Genomic DNA, 20,451 nt, shown 5'->3' with positions numbered 1-20,451 from the left:
CATCTTCATATAGTACTTTACAGACACCACACTGGTCCCGCAGCACCATCTTCTACCCGTAGCTTCCAAAACAATAACATACTATATGTGGTGTTAATATATATAATAGCATGTTATTTATGTTATTAAATATTTTACCACATTTTTTGCTTCAAATTTTTTTCTCTATTTTCCACCTCTAAAACTTGGGTGCGTCTTATAGTCCGATGCGTCTTATTGTCCGAAAAATATGGCAATTCAAAATCCATCTGGGAAAGTGTCTTGTGGACAGATGAGACCAAGATAGAGCTTTTTGGTAAAACACACTATTCTATTGTTTACCGAAAATGGAAAGAGGCCTACAAAAAAAGAACATAGTACCTACAGTCAAATATGGTGGACATTCAATGATGTTTTGAGTTTGTTTTGCTGCCTCTGGCCCTGGGTGCATTGACTGTGTGCAAGACATTATAAAATCTGAAAGTTACCAAACGATTTTGGGTCGCAATGTATTGCCCAGTCTCAGAAATCTGGGTTTGTTTTCTAGGTCATCGCTCTTTCAGCAGGGCATTGACCCCAAACATACTTCAAGAAGCACACAGAAATGGATGGAAACAAAGTGCTGATGAGTTCTGAAGTGGCCAGCAATGAGTCTGAATCTAAATCCCATTGAACACCTGTGGTGAAATTTTTAAATTGCTGTTGGGAGAAGACACCCTTCAAATATGAGAGACCTAGAGCAGTCTGCAAAAGAAGAATAATACAAAATTCAAGTTGAGAGGTGTAAGAAGCTTTTTGATTGTTATAGGAAGTGATTTGATTGCAGTTAATTACTCCAAAGGGTGTGCAGCCACATATTAAGTTGCAGGTGCCAACAATTTTGTCCGGCCCATTTTGGGGGTTTTGTGTGAAATTATGTCAAATTTGTTTGTTTTTTTTTCATTTTTTTGTGTTGTTCTAATACATACAAAATAAATAAACACATGTATAACAAAACGTGTAATTGCAATAATTTTCTGAGAGAAATAATTAATTTTATGGAACAATTTCAAGGGTGTCAACACTGTTGACCATGACTGTAGGGGGCTGATTCATCAAGGTTTTTATGCCAGAAAACTGCCATAAAAGCTTTTAAAAGTCGCAAAAATGTTGTGCAACTGTAGTTTCACTCAGCTCTGTCGAAATGGATTGGAGGTTGCATGGTCACGCTCGTTCTTCAAATTCATTAAAAATCCTCAAGAGCTTTAGCTAGGCCATGTCCATCCCATGGTATTCCTTCTAGTGAAGCATAACTAGATAATACATAATCTTGATAATATTGATGAACACTAGAATGTCTATGAGGCACATGGAAACAAGGAAGACACCCCAAAAAAAGCAGAGAAACAAAACAGAAACTCAGAGTTGGCAAATCTAAAGGTGATCTGAAATTTGATGCTTCCTGGATGTTCCTTGTTCATGATGCCTGAATGTCACATCATTGTACTTCATTTAAGGCCACATTCACACAATCAGTATTTGTAAGCCAAAACCTGGAGTGGGTGAAAAATGCAGAAGTGGTGCACTTGTTTCTATTATACTTTTCCTTTTATTGCTTCATTCCTGGTTTTGGCTTACAAGTACTGAACAAATTCTGAACTTGTGAATGCGGCCTTAGAGTTATGGAGGGGTGAAACTAGGGAGATGGGGTGTGGTCACCAAAAGAAATCTTGGTGTTTTCTGTGCCACAATTAGTAATCTTCCTGATGCCTACCCTTGAAAGTTGGCAAGTATGCATATATGCAGGTTTGGACTGGTCCAGAGGGTAACAGGCGAATCCCCCGGTGGGCCCCTCTGCAGATCTGGGCCCCCAACCACACTGTATGGGCAGTACGTGGCATAATTCACTCTGTACAGAAAAAAGCAGCATCTCGTCATTCATTAACCACGCTACCCAGTATATTAATATATAGAGATATAGGTAAATTTGTGAAGGAAGGCATTATAATATTTGCATGCAGGTGAAAAATGCCCCACCCCCAAGTCAATGTTACTGGTGGGCCCTTATCACCCCAGTCTGACACTGCATATATGAAAACCTCTGTGTAATACAAAGCATGCAAAGGTGTGAAAATGAGGCCTTAAGAGAAGATTGGTAACCTACAGAAATAAAGAGATTGTGCTGTAGGATGGGAACCATAGGATACTTACTCTTTTCTGCAGGTTACATGCGAAGAAAGCTCTATTCTACCAATCATAGGTAGTTGGAGCAGGTTATAGAAACATGGACTCTGGGAATATTTACGTTTCAGAGCAAAATTTGTTCCAGGGCCCTGTCACTGATTTGCATCATTTATGGTTCTGTATTCTTTTATTAAGTAGAGAAACATTATGGACTCCTTAGGATCCAGGGCCCTGGTTGTGCTTGTTGTATCTTAATTCCTTATAGATAGAACCCATGCATCAAATTGTTGCAAATACACAATGTTAATATTTATTTTATTTAAAACATAATTCATAAAACAACTTTCTAATTACATTGTGAATGATAATCAATGAATAACATTGTAATAATCCATTAGCAGAAGAGATCTGTGACTCTGAGTTCAGTAGCATTAGAGTTTTTTGTCTTCATCCAGGTCTGTTAAGCAGCAGTTGCAGAGAATTTGTGTGTATTTTGTCATCCAAGCTGCAAAGGTTATTAAAATGAGGGGCACATTTAATCAGCATTTCATTATACAATCAAAGTGTTTTTGGAAACCTTTTAAAATAAGCAGTTGTGTGTGTACATGAGGGGTAACACTTTCTGACCATAATATGACTTTTAGCCTGCAATTTTCACAGTTTTTTTTCTTTTTATGGGCTCTAATTTTCAGTTTTCTCTGAGCTAGTGGATGGAGGCTAGCTGCTATGATGTCTCCCATGAACACTTCAAAACTGCAGTAGCTGATAATTTGTTAATATATTATATATGTGTGTGTGTAATATATATATATTTATTCATATATAAAGAAGATGAAATTATAGAAAACACGATTAACTCAAAACTGAATAAATCTTAAGCCGGCTCCTACATTCCCACTTAGAATAAAGTCTGCAATAATGTTATTTCCTTGCTATTTCTTTGTAGCTACTTTGGGTGACTTAGTGCATACGATTAAACAATTTACCTTTAGAGGATGGAGTAAAGCTCCTACAAGACAAGCCCTGTGTGTAGCACTCATGCAAAATATAATTATTAACTTTACATTAGCACGATGACAGCATTTTTTGCACATATGATGCTAAACAACAGTGTAACAAACAGCTAATAGCCAAATTCCTCCAAAAGCAATGACAGAGACGCACCCATTTTTATGATATCCCAAACACAAACAAAATGTCTTACAGTTAAACATGATTTACTTAATTGCATATAACACATTTTAAGAAAATGTTTTTCATAGGCAGAGTGACTCAATGGAGAGCTATTGAAAAACACAGGTTTAATAAGCATTTCATTGTAGTCTGCATATGTCTAAAAGTCTCATTCCTAGTGGAAAATAGATGTCATTAAGCATAATTACATGGTATATGGAATTTGAAGACCTGAATGTACCATAGTCCTGGTGCCATAACGTGTGTTTCACCCAGCTTCGTCAGACACGCCCTCTGACAAAGCTGGGTGAAACGCGCGTTGGGGTGCCAGGGCTATGGTACAAACAGATATTCAAATTTCATATACCATGTAAATCTGCTTAATTACATCTAGTTTCCACACATTTGCAGATTATACTGAAATGCTTATTATACCTATGTGTTTATTTTTTATAGCTCTCCATTGAGTCACTTTGCCAATGAAAAAAAAGTAAATGTGTAATATGTAATAAACATGATTGATTTAATTTGTGACACATTTGATGCAACGTCATTTGGTTTGTGTTCTGGATAAACAGCAGTGTTCCAGCTTCAGCTCAGCTCATCTGCATCCACATCTTTATATCCCTTTTTATTTCCAGCTGTGTAATTTGTTTAAAGTGACTGACAATCTAGTACGTGCTCTATACTTCCTGTTAATTACTGGATGACATCTATTAATGCTACGATGTTATCATTTATTGATATGATACCTTTTAATGCTGACTAACAGCTTTCAGACCACTCCCCACCAAACTTTACCCTATTTCTTGCTCTGTAACTGGACATATGATTTGTGCTTTATATAAGATGGTTTAGTTAATAAGAATGTTTAAGTTAATTTGTCAAAATAATGGTTTGTTGCAGAGATAATAAAAATTGCAATGACTCATAATGACTGTCTATACTATTTGTACTAGTGTGTCAACATTGAGAAACCTATCACAAGCAGGAGACATGGAGTCGGCCTCCTAAAGTTGCATCACGAAAGATACACTGAGGCTTTGTAGTGTGAGCCAGAGGAAAGCAGTCACTAATCAGTCACTGCTGCCCACAGATAGTACTCTAACATGGGGTCAATGTGATGAAGTACCGTCCTCTCTGCATAGTCAGAGGCCTATTGGGAAATGTAGACTGCATTAGGAGTATCATTATCAGAGGAGAAGGAATCACAATGGCACATCAAATAAAATAAATATAAGAAGATACACATACAAGAGCTTCTACATTATTGTTTAAAATTAGCCTATGCTGCACTACATAAGAAAATAACTAAGTTCTCTGGATTATATAGGGTTTAAGGGGTAACAACTCTCCCTGTGGACAGTTACAAGACAAACATGGCATGTCATAGTGAGGAGACTTATAAGCCATGTATGTCTCCCCTCTGGGAAATTAAATATGCAAATTGTCTGTTCAGAGAGGAAGAGGAATATAACTCTAACTTCACCTAGTGGAAACAGAGATCCTAAAAGTCAATATCAACTCTTTAATAAGACTTGCAATATGACTTGGGATAAAAGCCAAACAGAATCTCAAGTTGTAGACACAGTGTTTCAGGGTGTTGCCCCTCATCAGTGCAAAGTATGAGATCTGACATTGCTAATTGAGAAGCTCTGCAATGGGATCTAAGGGGTAATGTTTATGATATTGACTTTTAGGATCGCTGCTTCCAATAGGTAGAACTACTGTTCTTGTCCTCTTCCTCTCTGAAGAGACAATTTCCATATCTGGATCACATAAAAATTCTGCACTTCACAACTAAGGTATATTAGATATAGTGACACATAAGCTTCCATATACACAGATGGTTTCATACTCACCACTAATACAAGGTAGCAATTTTTGTTTCTTCTGAAAAGGCAAGTAAACTCCTAAGAAATAAGCAGGAATTCCAGACAGTACAATTCCAATGCCGATTAGTGAATTTATAGCATCACTATAGATCGGAACAATAACAAGGAATAGACTGCAGATGCAATACACAACCGGGAAGAAGAGACTGACCTGTAAGCAAGCAAAATTGTTTTATTATTTTGTACAGAAAAAAAAATAATTTAAAGGGTTTTCCAGAATTGCCCAAAATTAGGCTAGACATGATATGGAATACATACCAGAATAATTATTACCTAAAAAATCCCCAAAACTCAAGCACCATGTCTCAGTGCTGATCTGTGCTTTTTTTTCTACAGTGATCTCATGGAATCCACCACTGAGCTCAGCGAATTGCTGTTACAAGGGTAGATAGAAAGTAACCCCGGCAGGGAAGGAATAAGAACCTGTAGAGTGGCTGACTGATTTATTGTGTACATAACGGCTCTGTCGTTAGATATATACCTTTTTAAACCTTTGTGTTTTGTCAGAACTTTTAAAGTCCCTTTAAAACTACGTTCCTGCCATGAGCTATTGGCGAGTTTTATACAGTGGGTATGGAAAGTATTCAGACCCCTTTCAATTTTTTTATTCTTTGCTTCATTGCAGCCATTTGGTAAATTCAAAAAAGTTCATTTTTTTCTCATTAATGTGCACTCTGCACCCCATCTTGACGGAAAAAAAAACAGAAATGTAGAAATTTTTGCAAATTCATTAAAAAAGAAAAACTGAAATATCACATGGTCATAAGTATTTAGACACTTTGCTCCCTGTCAGCCACAACTATGGGCACAATACCCTGGCTAAACAAGGAAAAAGGAAATAATACTAAAGTGACTGTGTAAATTTAAACTGTACCTATATTGCACAAGCCCGGAGGATGAAATGAGGTCCCTCTGCCCTGACGCGCATTTCGTTCTGCTTCTCGGAGAAGTTTGCACCATGTGCTGGGATGCTGGATGGATGACCGGGCATAGACCATCTCAGTGCCACTACATTCCTCCGGTGCTGCAGAGGCAAAGCTATCATTGCTAGCAGAATCCATGAATGCACAGTTGGAGCCAGCAGCACATCATGCCACCAGTCCAAACTGTCTATCAATCAGGAGCACACTGCCCCTTGGCAAGCAGGAAGTCGTGAGGCAAGGGAGCAAAGAGCTCCAGAAGAATGAAAATGTGAACACCCCTTGTAAATTTGCTAACATGATTTCCACCAATGACTTAGCCAAATCAATAACATAGTCCTAGAAAACCTCTACAACCTTCTTTAGTTTGCAATAAATACCCTTTCACTCCCTAATGATGGCTTACTCCAAAGCTGGATCTGTCTATTTTATATTAATCCACTAGTATTAAGGACAAAAAAATATATATCACACTTTTGTTAGAAAAGTTTCATTTTGTCTAAGCTAATTAATAAAAAAAACATACTTTATAAATTTTCCTGCTCTGATAATGATTAGTGATGGGCGAGCACTAAAATGCTCTGGTGCTCATTGCTCGGGTCGAGCAAATTGGAATACTTGGGTACTCGACCCGAGCAACGAGCCCAATGTAAGTCTATGGGAAACTCGAGCATTTTTCCTATGGTCCTCCGGCGGTCTTTAGAGGGACTAGAAATTGCAGAAATCGATGGGAACAGTGCTCAAATGACATGGGAACAGCATGGAGAAGACCCCTGGAAACATTTCTGAATCCCAGGTCACTGCTGTGAACGATGTTGTCAGAGTCTTACGCTACTTTTACAGACTCACAATAAAACATACAAAAACAAAATCAAAATGGATTTTCCTGGGAAATATGTTAAGGAACATACTTTCCAGGGTAAAGACTTGTATGGAAGGCAAAATAAATTACCAAAAACAAAAATGCTCCTCCACACCTTGGGCTATGTTCACACGTAGTGTTTTTGAAGCATTTTTGAACTGTAGCATTGCTTTCAACCAAGACAAATGCATTCACTGGGAATTGTCATTTTAACATTTTACAACCTTATCTGGCCATGTGGTGTGTGTGACACATCATCAGACTCATCCTGTTTCATTTATGAAGGAGGGAATCTGAAAGTCACGATGCCTATTTTTATAGGGTCATCGGGTGGCCTTTATTGTTCTTAAGGGCCAGCAGGCGTCCCTCACTATTTTTAGAGATCCATCAGCCGGCTATGCTTTGTTGTTCCCATTATTAAACAGTGGGTCCCCTATACTTTTATTGCGTATGCAGTGAGTGGCAGGGCTGCCAAAAATTAGGATGCACCCCAATACCCCTTTGAAGAGATGTACAGATGGGCCTCCTGAAAACAATGTTCCCATTATTAGGAAGTGGGTCTCCCATACTGTTTGCCTATGCAGTGAATGCAAGGCCTGCCCAATATTTAGACGCACCCCAATACCTCTTTGAAGAGTTGTACAGGAGGGCCTCCTGAAAACAATGTTCCCATTCTTAGGAAGTGGGTCTCCCACACTGTTTTCCTATGCAGTGAATGCAAGAGCTGCCAAAAATTTAGAGGCACCCCAATACCTCTTTGAAGAGATGTACAGGAGGGCTTCCTGAAAACAATGATCCCATTATTAGGAAGTGGGTCTCTCATACTGTTTGCCTATGTAGTGAATGCAAGGGCTTCCAAAAATTTTGGAGGCACTCCAATACCCCTTGGAAAAGATGTGGAGGAGGGCCTCATAAAAAAATGTTCCCATTATTAGGAAGTGGGGCAGGTCTCCTATAATTGTAATGCCCATGCACTAAGTGTATGGGCTGAGAAACATTTACTCCTGGGGGGTATACATAAACATACTGTATAACCCTTATTTTTTACAGGCATCATAGACACCCTTTAAAAAATTATGTGGGTGTTGCATCACAGACCATGGTCACCAGGGTGATATGGTGGTGGAGGATGAGGATGAGGAGAAGGAGGAGGGCAACAGCAAATAGCCAAAATCAGGAAGCGTATACCCATGTGTGGGTGTGAAGTGGTGTATGGGAATAGACCTCCCTAAAAAGACACTGGATTTGAGATTATGTTACGCTGCTCGTATTCGGTGGTGTTGAGAAGTCTGACTCAATCCAGCCCTTGTTCATTTTTGTAAGAGTCAGCCTGTCAGCAGATGCGCTTATCAGTTATAATTCCACCAGTGGCACTAAAAACCTCCTCTGACAAAACGCTAGCAGCAGGGCAGGCCAGGACCTTTAAAGTGTAGAGAGTCAGGTCATGCCACGTGTCCAGCTTGGATACCCAATAATTATAAGGCACAGAGCAATCACAGAGGACGTTGGTAAGGTCAGCAAGGAACTCCCTCAGCATCTTTTAAAACTTTGCACTCCTTTTGAGAGAACCCCGCACTTCAGGGACTGTGCAATGGGAGGGTCTGAGAAAACTCTCCCAGAACTTTGCCAGTGTTCCCATGCCTCTGCTGGATTGAAGTTGTGCCTCTCCCACCTGTACTCCTTGGTTGTCCAACAAACTGTGACCTCTGCTGCCAGAGCTTACAGATGGGAATTTTTTTTTAATAATTCTGCAACAATTGCCCTCTGGTACTACCCCATTTTAGTAGACCTGTCCACCTCGGGAATAAGATATAGAAAGTTCTCCTTGTAGAGTGGGTCTAGAAGTGTCACCAACCAGTAATGACTGTCATGCAAAATTTGGAGAACGTGAGGGTCATGGGAAAGGCAGCGTAACATAAACTCAGCCATGCATGCCAGACAGCTAACAGGCAAGACTTCTATGTCCTCACCAAGAGGATGACTGATCATGCTCTCCTCCTTCTCTCTGTCCTCAGGCCATCCACGCTGAGCAGACGGTATGACAGTTGTGCAGGTAGTACCATCTATAGCACATGAAACTAGCTCCTGTTCTTCCTTCTCCTCCTCTTCCTCATTGTCACCCAATCCACGTTGGGATGAGATGACTCTGGGCTGTGTGTAATCATCCTGTATGGTTCTTTGCTCTATATCATCAAGCTCTGCCTGCAATGCATCCTCTTTCATTGTGAGAAGAGAGCATTTCAGAACGCAGAGAAGTGGGATGGTGATGCTAATTATGGCGTCTTCGCCGCTCACCATCTTGGTTGAGTCCTCAAAGTTTTGGTCTGAACTGAACACCGACGGCCTTCCTGATGCTGGTAGTCAACAACTGCCCTCTTCTGCTCACAAATCCTTTCCAACATCTGCAGTGTAGAGTTCCAATGCGTGGGGACATCATACAACAGTCGGTGAACTGGAAGCTGCAAACGCTGAAGCACGGCAAGGGTGGCGGAAGCTGTAGCTAACGTTAAAATGGGCAGACAGGTGGCGTACTTTGATTAGCGGATCTGGCAGCTTTGGGTAGGTTTTGAGAAACCGCTGAACCACAAGGTTAAGCACTTGGGCCAGGCATGATACATGTGTGAGCTCGCTTCACCTCAAAGCTGCCACCAGGTTACGGCCATTGTCACACATGACTATGCCTGATTGTAAATTAAGCGGCGTGAGCCACAGATCTGCGTGCTCTTTCAGAGCTGTCCACAACTCTTTAGCATTGTGCGGTTTGTCACCTAAGCATATTAGCTTCGGCACAGCCTGTTGCTGCTTGGCTGAGGCAGTGCTGCAGTGCTTCCAGCTTGTGACTGATGTGATCATTTCAGAAATGGAGGCTGAGGAGGAGGAGGAGGATGAGGTGCAGGAGCTGTAGACTGTGGGGGAAACCCTAATTGACGTAGGGCCCACACTCCTCGGCTTCGAGACGATGTGCTCCATCCCAAGGTCCGACTGGGTTCTGGCTTCCAACATGTTAACCCAGTGTGCTGTCAGCAAGATGTACCGTCCCTGACCACAAGCACTCATCGACGTGTCCATGGTTAGGTGGACTTTCCCAGCAACAGCATTGTTGAGGGCACGGCTAATGTTGTGGGACACAACCAGTGTAATGCGCGAATGGCACACCGGGAGAAATAGTGGCAGCTGGGGACCGAGTACAAAGGGATGGCTGCTGCCATCAGGTTGTGGAAAGCTTCTGTCTCCATGAGCCCAAAAGGCAACATTGCAAGTGCAAGCAGTCGCGAAATGTTTGAATTTTGTAGTGTGGCCTGTGGTGCGTTGGCTGCGTATTTGTGCTTGCGTTCAAAGGACTGGGGTATGGACAACTGAATGCTGAACTGGGTCATGGACGTGGACGTGCTTGCTGATGTTGCTAGTTGAGTGTGTGCAATGACAGGTGCAGGGCAGGGGGCATCTTTGCATGCACCATGGACAGTGGATTTGCTTGCACGCACTACAGCGGAAGAAGCAGTGGTGTCACCCGCATGTTCCTGGACCCTGGGGTTCGGACCACAAAGTCGGGTGCTTTGCTGCCATGTGCCTGATCATGCTGGTGGTGGTTAGGTTGGTAGCTTTTCTACCTCTGCTGATGCTGGCCTGGCAGGTGGTGCAAATGGCCTTTTTGGGGTTATTGGCAGAGTCTTTGAAAAACAACCAGATCGGGAAGACCTAACAGTTGGACTGGCAACTTCCATTGTATTGGTGTTATGGGGAACAGTTGCCCACCTTCTGTCTGAGGCCACCATACTGCTTCTTCCTGCCTGTTGGGGTGCTATGCCTCCCTCCCCCTGTGTGCTGCTGTCTTTGCTCTGCATGTCCTCCTGCCAGGTTGAGTCAGTTACTATATCATCCACCACCTCCTCTTGACTTTTTGGCAATTGTGTCTCCACCTCTTGTGAGTGACACTTTCCCACTGTTCATGTGACCAAGGCTGCTCAAAAATCTGGCCATTGCTACATGTGATCTCCTCCCCCTGCTTCAAGTGGACCGGGCGACAGACCCAAATCTGTGAAAGGAAAAGTGAACAGCTCTTCAGAGTGCCCAAGTGTGGGATCAGTTGTCTCCGGGCACATGGCATTGTGGGATGTAGAAGGATCATGGTGAGGAATATGGGGTACAGACTCACTGCTACTGAGACTTGACCATGTGTAAGACAGGGTGTTGGTGGTAGCAAAGTGACTGGAAGCATTATGCGCTATCCAACCAACAACCTTTTGACACTGCTATGGGTTCAATAGTGGCGTTCTGCTGTGGTCCCCTAGTAATTGGGACAGGAAGGTCAGGTGAGAAGATGTGGGTATTTGTTGCGGCACAGTTTCATCTTGCCCACGGCCTTGGCCTCGGCCTCTGCATGCACCATCACATCCACTTCCCCATCCCTTGCCATGTGCCTTGCCAATTTTAAAATGGAGGACAATATTTTCCACGTTCACAACAAGTGGCTGAATTTGTACGGAAAACCACCGTTTAAAATATCTGGCCTGTAGGTAACTATTTTTTTTCAGCAAACTGGTGTCAATAACTTGGGTAAGACACTGCAAAAAAATGTAAAAGTTAGCCCTGAAATGGCACAAATTTGTGCGCACTGATAAGTGATCCGTGTTATGTACAAACCACAGTTTTAAATATCTGGCCTGTTGGTAACTATTTTTTTTTTCAGCAAACTGGTGTCAATAAGTTCGGTAATGAAACAAACAAGGCAGCACTGTGTAGCGCTATAGCATGCAAACATAAAATTATGAAAATGTAATTGCATTACTGCACTAGAAATATGAAAATTGAGAATGCTTAGCGCATAAATTGGTCAATTCATGTGTCAGGTTTTTTACATTTGTATTGGTCTACTGACTGAACACTCTGCCAGTTAGCCTTAGGTGTTTTTAATTGCAGCAGGATTCTACCCCTCCACAGAGATATAGACTTTAGTCCAAGAGAGGATTCATATTAGGTTCCCAGAGAGATGTAGATTGTCTAAGAGAGGATTGGCATTAGGTCCAGGCAACGAGAATCACCTTAACGTGGCTTTCAAGTACACATGAATTGGCCAATATATGTGCTAAGCATTTTAAATTTTTCATATTTCTAGTTCAGTAATGCAATTGTATTTTCATATTTTATGTTTGCATACTATAGCGCTTCAGAGTGCTGCCTTATCTTTTTCATTCTATATGAGTTGGGGACTCTAGGTAAGCACCTGTTCAGACCTGATTTATGTTTGGATATGATGGTCAGTTTTTTTATATTTTTAATAACTTGGGTAAGACACTGCAAAAAAAATTAAATGTAGGCCTGAAATGGCACAATTTTGAGCGCACTGATATGTGATCTGTGTGGTGGACAAACCCCAGTTTAAAAAAATCTGGTCTGTAGGTAACTATTTTTTTCAGCAAACTGGTGTCAACAAGTTGGGTAAAGAATAGTAATAACGGTCCTAGGAGTGCTGGAAATGAGACCAAAACAAGGATTTTAGTGTTGAACCACAACGCGTTTCAACGGTTAAACCGTCTTCATTAGGTGGAAGTTTATTAATGGAGAGCAGGAAGGGGTATTTAAACAAATAGCAACTAGTGTTGAGCATTCCGATAACGCAAGTATCGGGTATCGGCCGATATTTGCTGTATCGGAATTCCGATACCGAGTTCCGATATTTTTGTGATATCGGAAATCGGAATCGGAAGTTCCCAGTGTATGGTTCCCAGGGTCTGGAGAAGAGGAGACTCTCCTTCAGGCCCTGGGATCCATATTCATGTAAAAAATAAAGAATAAAAATAAAAAATATGGATATACTCACCCCTCCGGCGGACCCTGGACCTTAGCGATGTAACCAGCAGCCTCCGTTCCTAAGAATGCAGTGAGTGTAGGACCTGCGATGACGTCGAGGCTTGTGATTGGTCGCGTGAGCGGTCACATGAGGGGTCAGGCGACCAATCACAAGCCGCGACGTCATCGAAGGTCCTTCACTCTGCATTCTTAGGAACGGAGGCAGACGCTTGGACCGGTGAGAGCCAGGGGCCGTCCGAGGGGTGAGTATATCAATATTTTTTATTTTTATTCTTTATTTTATACATGAATATGGATCCCAGGGCCTGAAGGAGAGTTTCCTCTCCTTCAGATCCTGGGAACCATTCCGATATTTTGTGTCCCATTGATATGCATTGGTATCGGGTATCGGTATCGGCGATATCCGATATTTTTTGGGTATCGGCTGATCCAATCCGATACCGATACCTTTGCATATCGGAAGGTATCGCTCAACACTAATAGCAACCAATAAAATTCACAGTCAGCAGGTCACATGATAAGAACAAGTCACATGATAAAATAGTAAGGTCACTTGGTAAAAACACAATAGGAACAAAATTATGTATATATAAAAAAAGATTAAATAAAGCCCCTAGACCAGATTAAAATATAAAACATGATAAAAAGCAGAAATAAGACAACATATAATAAAATGACACTATAAAAACGACTTAAAAACAGAGAGATCACTTGTTAACCCTTTCAATGGTAAGATTTAACCCTTCAGGCGCCAGAGTCCCCAACTTAAAAATCCAGAAACCTTCCCTATTAATCAAGCTCCCATACCGATCAGATACATTGTCTGGTATAAAATCTATAATCGTTAGTTTAAGAGATTCTAAATTTTTTTGGTGCTTGGTTAAAAAATGCTTTGATAGGCTATGCAACATAAAACCATTCCTAATATTATGGAGATGCTTGTTCAGTCTTGCGTGCATGGTCTGTATAGTCCGTCTAACGTATTGGAGCCCACATCCACATTCTATTAGATATACTACAAATGAGGATTGACAGTTAACATGGTAGTTGATTCTGTAATTAATATTAGTAGTATTGGATGTGAATTCTTTAACACCATTTCTGATGGAGTTACAACATAGACATTTTGCAGATCTGCAAGCAAAACAGCCGGGATTTTTTATTAGCTGGGTCGCGGATATGGCACTGGGGCTAATAACTGTATTGCTGGGTGCCACTAGGTTGCGGATAAATTATTCTGGGGTGGGTAGGGATGTGACCTGAGAATATAGGGTAAACTTCCAATATGAACCAATATTTTTTCAAAAGTCTTTGGATAGTAGCATGAGATTGATTAAAAGTTGTAACCAAGCTCCACTTGGCAAATTCAGAGGTCACGGATTTAGCACCCCTACTAGTTTTACTTTTAATTTTCTGTATACATTCATATTGGGACAATATTCCTGTTTTAGAAAGGGCGTCTTAAACCAGTTTTTTAGGGTAGCCTTTTTGTAAAAAACGTTGCTCTAAAACTTTGGCATCTTCAAAAAAATCCTTGTCTCTTGTGCAATTTTTTCTTATGCGCCAATACTGCCCATACGGGATGTTACGGATCCATTTGGGAAGGTGTCCACTATAAAAATTCAAATAACTATTCACATCCACCTTTTTAAAGTGTGTAGTGGTGGAGAAAGAGCCCTCAGTGTCAACATGTACCATTAGTTCTAAAAATTCAATTGAGGAGCGTGAGAAATTAGCTGTAAAGGTAAGACCCCAAGAATTAGAGTTGAGACTGTGAACAAATTCAAGGGCTTCCAATTCAGTGCCTGTCCAAATTAAAAAGAGATCGTCTATGAAGCGACGATAAAAAACAAGCTTACCAGCAGCCAGACGGGACTGCGCGATGAGGACGGACTCAAAAACCCCCATAGACAGATTTGCGTAACTAGGGGCGAATCTCGTCCCTATCGCGCAGCCCTTTATCTGGCGATAAAAGAAATGCTCAAAAGTGAAAATATTATTATGTAGAACAAATTTAATAGCATCTAATAAAAAAGTTCTTTGCAGTTCAGGCATTTGATCATCCAAAGACAAGAAATGGTCAACCACCTCTACGCCCTGATCATGGGGTATATTGGAGTAGAGGGCTTGAACATCCATTGCTATGAGGACACAATTAGGGATACGGGGGAAAGCCTGAAGAGTATCAATTAGGTCAGATGAATCTTTAAGGTATGACCCAAGACTAATAACATATGTCTGCAAAAATAAATCTACGAAGTGAGATAAGTTGCTGGTGACTGAGTTAATACCGGAGATAATGGGGCAACCTGGGGGGTTAGAGGGATTCTTATGTATCTTGGGCAAAAAATAAAAAAATGGAATTCTGTAATGAGAGATATTAAGAAATCTGAATTCTTTCTTATTAAAAAGACCTAAGGAATAAGCTCCTTTTATAAAATTATTGTACTCAGAAAAAGTTATTGTGGAGATATCTTGGTCCAATCTAACATAGAATTCACAATCATTTAGAATTCTAAAACCCTCCTGAGTATACCAGTTTCTGTTCATGACCACCACTCCTCCCCCTTTGTCAGCATTCTTGATAATAATATTCACATTTTCCCTTAGGGATTTCACGGCTGCTTTCTCACCTATAGTAAGGTTACCATTTTTCTTTTTAGATAAAGGTAAAGACCAAATTTCTTTAAAGATGAGCTGCTGGAATGTTTCAATGTGCGACCCCCTGTGATGGAGGGGATAAAAATGGCTTGAGGTGGCTTTGGGTTCAACATGTAGAAAAGAGTCAGCCTCATTAGTTATCAAATTAGATTCTGAGTTCATTTACTTATTCTTACCCTCAATCAAGAAGTGTCTCTGTACCGTAAGTTTCCTAATAAAATCATTCAAATCCAAATAAAGTCTAAAAGCATTAAGGGGTGAGTCTGGACAGAAGGATAGGCCACGTTCAAGCCTTTCATCGTTATTGAGACTATAGTCTGATAAATTGAAGATGCTTGTTAGTTCAGTAGTGGATTTTATATGGATTTGAATGATTTTATTAGGAAACTTACGGTACAGAGACAGGATTTTTAAGTTGGGGACTCTGGTGCCTAAAGGGTTAAATCTTACCATTGAAAGGGTTAAAAAGTGATCTCTCTGTTTTTAAGTCGTTTTTATAGTGTCATTTTATTATATGTTGTCTTATTTCTGCTTTTTATCATGTTTTATATTTTAATCAGGTCTAGGGGCTTTACTTAATCTTTTTTTATATATACATAATTTTGTTCCTATTGTGTTTTTACCATATGACCTTACTATTTTATCATGTGACCTGCTGACTGTGAATTGTATTGGTTGCTATTTGTTTAAATACCCCTTCCTTTTCTCCATTAATGAACTTCCACCTGATGAAGACGGTTTAACCGTTGAAACGCTTTGTGGTTCAACACTAAAATCCTTGTTATGGTCTCATTTCCAGCGCTCCTAGGACCATTATTACTATTCTTTACTGCATTTTGTATCCTCCTAGAAGGTTAACGGCTGGAGCTGCGGTGGACCCTTTGCTTTTAATTTTAACTGTGACCCTCACAGTGCTCCCCAGTGACCGCTTTCTTTTCCCTTGAATTTCAATAAGTTGGGTAAGACACTGCAAAAAAATAAATATAGGCCTGAAATGGCACAATTTTAAGCGCACTGATATGTGATTCATGTGATGGACCAACCCTAGTTTAAAATATATGGCCTGTATATCTGGCCTATTTTTTATTTCACCAAACTGGTGTCAATAACTTGGGTAAGACACTGCAAAAAAAATTACATGTAGCCCTGAAATGGCACAATCTTGAGGGCACTGATAAGTGATCCATATAACGGACAAACCCCAATTTAAAATATCTGGCCTGTAGGTAACTATTATTTTCAGCAAACTGGTGTCAGTAAATTGGGTAAGGCACTGCAAAATAATGAAATGTAGCCCTAAAATGGCACAATTTTGAGCGCACTGATATGTGATCCGTGTGACGGACAAACTCCAGTTTAAAATAGCTGGATTTTTAGCGCTGTAATATGGAAGGATCTGGCTGTATTCTGCAGTGCCAACAAGCAAATGGAGCAGAAAAACGGTGATCTCTGGATTGCTAAATAATCGGGATTAAGATCCCCAAAAAATTATTCCTGGCCCCTGATACCTGGGGCTATGTCTACAAATATCTGTAATAGGCAGCAGCAGCAGACAGGACTGGAATGGACCCTCTTGCTATATGTACTGAATTCTGCCACATACACTGCCTGTCTAGCACTGATATCTCTGCAGCTTTATTAGTCCTCAGAAGGACTGATAGTTGAGATAGATATGTGTATTATTTATTGTATACCCACACTATGTACTAAGTAGCTCAGCAGCAACTCTCACTACACTGCCTGATTACAGAGCACACTGGAACAACCATGGCGACCTGATTACGCCAGCCAATCACTGTAATGCCACAACCAACATGGCTGCGGCATTACAGTGTGTGGCAGACAATCCCTGCATGTTCATTGGCTCTCTAAAGAGTGCCAACCATGCAGGGCGGTGACCCGAGCTCCCGCCGAGCAAACCCAGAAATACTTGGCGAGCACCGAGTAGTGGCGAGTATGCTCACTCATCACTAATAATGATCTCTTCATGCTTTCCCCATGAATGAAGTATTACCTTCACTGGACGTGTCCTTTCAGGTTGTGTGATTCTCAATACTATCAATCCAGAGATAGAAAGTCCGACAAACAACCAGTAGCTGAAGCTGTAGTAGTTGATCAACTGGAAAACATCTTCCACAAATAGATATAATAAAGCCATCAGTCCCTAGAAGACAAGTCTATATTGTCATGTCTGAAGATTACATCTTTTCTATGTGGAATATAGCTTCACATAATAACGCAGATATGTTTGTCTGTTTGTGGTCTGTGGGACGCTGAACAATAAACTCTATGGGCATTGTAGTGGCTGCGTGTAGTATAGTAGGTTATGAACATATGTGGCGGTGTTGTACATCTGCTATTTACAAAGAATGCTAAGATAGTACACTACAAAAACTGACCAGCATTTTCAAACAAATAAAGGAAGTGTGAACAGGAGCTAACTGCTATAACTGCATGATATGCAAAACAAAAAAAGTATGTGTGTAAGGCTTCTTTCACACTTCAGTCATTTGGCGTCAGTCACTTCCGACAAAGTGACGGATCGACGGATTCGTCACAATTGTTGAAAAAACGGATGTAACGGATCCGTTTTTTTGACGGATCCGTTACTCGGGGGTTGTATATACTTTTTGGAGCATGCGCAATTGAAAAAAATTGAAAAAAACGGATTGGGGCGACGGATCCGTCGAAATAACGGTCGCGACGGATCCGTCGCCCATAGGTGGCCATTCTATGGAATGACGGACGCGACGGATCCGTCGCGATCCGTCATTTCAACGGAGACAAAAAACGTTGCAATGACCGTCAATGTCTAGATGACGTCCGCTAAATTTTGATGGATCCGTCGCATGACGGATGGAACGGACGACCATCCGTCACAATCCATCGCTAATGCAAGTCTATGGGGAAAAAAACGGATCCGTCGAAAAAAAAAACGGATCCGTTTTTTGAGGAAAATGACGGTTTTAGACTGACGCCAAACAACTGAAGTGTGAAAGAGGCCTAAGGCGAGTATGTCTGCGTTATGCACACTCCCGGGCAGAGCCCATCTAGTGGGTACACGTGTATGGAGCGAGGCTGCTTCCGCTAGACTGCCGTGCTCACTTCATGGTCACCTTGCTAGACGAGGCACGGCCTCGCTCATTACAAGTGTATAGAGCGAGGCTGTGCCCACTAGACGGGCTATGCCCGGGAGTATGCATAACTGAGACCAAGAGCACTTGTGTGTTCGAAACGCGTACAATTTACACAGGCACTCTCCTTCCTGTATATCCGGTTTTGTATGTCTTATAGCCTATTTCTATTTTAAATGAATACTATTAAAGTTAAGTGTTTTATCTCTTGGAGCTGGATTCCCTTTTTTCCACATGTGCATAACGCATACATACCCCAGATCCCAGCTCAAAAACTGGAGAATCCTCGCAGCACCTAGTGAGTGAGCTTGGGGGATTCAGAAATCTGCCATCACACAGAGTGACTGCAGACTTATCAGTTTATACTGGACAACCCCTTTACATTTGTAGACTTTTAGCCCAGAAGAGACATGTTTTATAATGTTTGGGTCCCACCAAAGAAAGGAATGCTTTTTTGTGGATGATGGGCTCTCATGAACTTACCAATTTATGCGCTAAATACCTTCATGTTTTATAGGTTTATTCTGCCTAGCAGTAATGCAGCCCAAATTTCATACATTCAATGTTTGCATACATCTTACTGCTTAGAAATAAGCAAATAAAAGGCCCAACATGGGCAAGTGTAAGGATATAAGTGAGCCTCTCCAAAATGGCGGATGTGGAGTGGTGCCAGTTCTGTGAGTGGATGTAAGTCTTATTGGTTGGAATGGTTTTATTTAATGTATTCTTGTGTGTGTGAATAGTTCACTAATACACTAGTATGTTTTTATTAATACATTGTATCTTACATTAAAAAGAAGAGCAGGAACAGGAGTAAAATTTTGCAGGTGAATCAGACTCAAACTTGCTGGCAGGTGGCCTTCACGTGCTCCAACATAAAACAGTCTACGAGAATGAAAATACATTCCTATATATTACTTTAGTATAAACAGCATAATACTGTATGATAGATAGTGCAAAAAGGATATTTTACAGAGAAAAAGCTTTTAGAAACGAGCGCACATTTTACATACATATCAATCTAGTTTTGACAAATCCATAGAACTGTTTTTTTTTTTACAATTAGAGCCCATTAACGATATTCTGTCCATACAGACTTACACATTGCACTTTCTGCCAAGATATATATCTGGAGAATTGAAGTGGTATTTGAAGAGAGACTTCTAATCACAGCATATCTACATATCACATGAATTTAGAATGCTGATGGTTAGAGATGAGCGAACCTTTTAAGATTCAGTTTGGTTCGGATAGGCGAACATCCTGATGTTTGACGAACATCCCCGAATCCAGAGGCGTATCTAGGGTTTCTGGCACCTGGAGCAAGAATTCAGTTTGGCGGCCCCCCCCCCCCCCCAGGACATATACGATTTGCACACTTAGTCATTTACATAGTTACATAGTTATTAAGGTTGAAGGAAGACTTTAAGTCCATCTAGTTCAACCCATAGCCTAACCTAACATGCCCTAACATGTTGATCCAGAGGAAGGCAAAAAAAACCCATGTGTAGTGTTGAGCGATACCTTCCGATACTTGAAAGAATCGGTATCGGATAGTATCGGCCGATATCCAAAAAATATCGGATATCGCCGATACCGATACCCGATACCAATACAAGTCAATGGGACACAAGTATCGGAAGCTATCCTGGATGGTTCCCAGGGTCCAAAGGAGAGGAAACTCTGCTTCAGGCCCTGGGATCCATATTCATGTAAAAAATAAAGAATGAGAATAAAAAATATGGATATACTCACCCTCGGACGAGCCCTGGACCTTACCGATGTAACCGGCAGCCTCCGTTCCTAAGAATGAGGAGTTTAGGACCTTCGATGACGTCGCGGCTTGTGATTGG

The 20,451-nt window shown here is 41.0% G+C and overlaps 1 protein-coding gene across 1 annotated transcript in view; it reads right to left on the bottom strand.

The window, feature by feature from the left end:
• Positions 1–2,432: 2,432 nt before the first annotated feature.
• Positions 2,433–20,451, bottom strand: part of LOC143782867 (Y+L amino acid transporter 2-like) — an 86,227-nt gene continuing 68,208 nt past the window's right edge. The window contains exons 7-10 of the mRNA XM_077270789.1: positions 19,387–19,483; positions 17,479–17,628; positions 5,178–5,361; positions 2,433–2,647 (exon numbers count right to left, since the gene is read on the bottom strand). Coding sequence (XP_077126904.1) covers positions 2,574–2,647; positions 5,178–5,361; positions 17,479–17,628; positions 19,387–19,483 — 505 coding nt within the window. The 3' untranslated portion in view covers positions 2,433–2,573. The remainder of the gene's footprint in view (positions 2,648–5,177; positions 5,362–17,478; positions 17,629–19,386; positions 19,484–20,451) is intronic.

Source organism: Ranitomeya variabilis, chromosome 6 (assembly GCF_051348905.1).
Source record: "Ranitomeya variabilis isolate aRanVar5 chromosome 6, aRanVar5.hap1, whole genome shotgun sequence".
Lineage (NCBI taxonomy): Eukaryota > Metazoa > Chordata > Amphibia > Anura > Dendrobatidae > Ranitomeya > Ranitomeya variabilis.
Note: the sequence above shows the minus strand (reverse complement) of the source record. Positions and strands in the feature narration are given on the sequence as shown.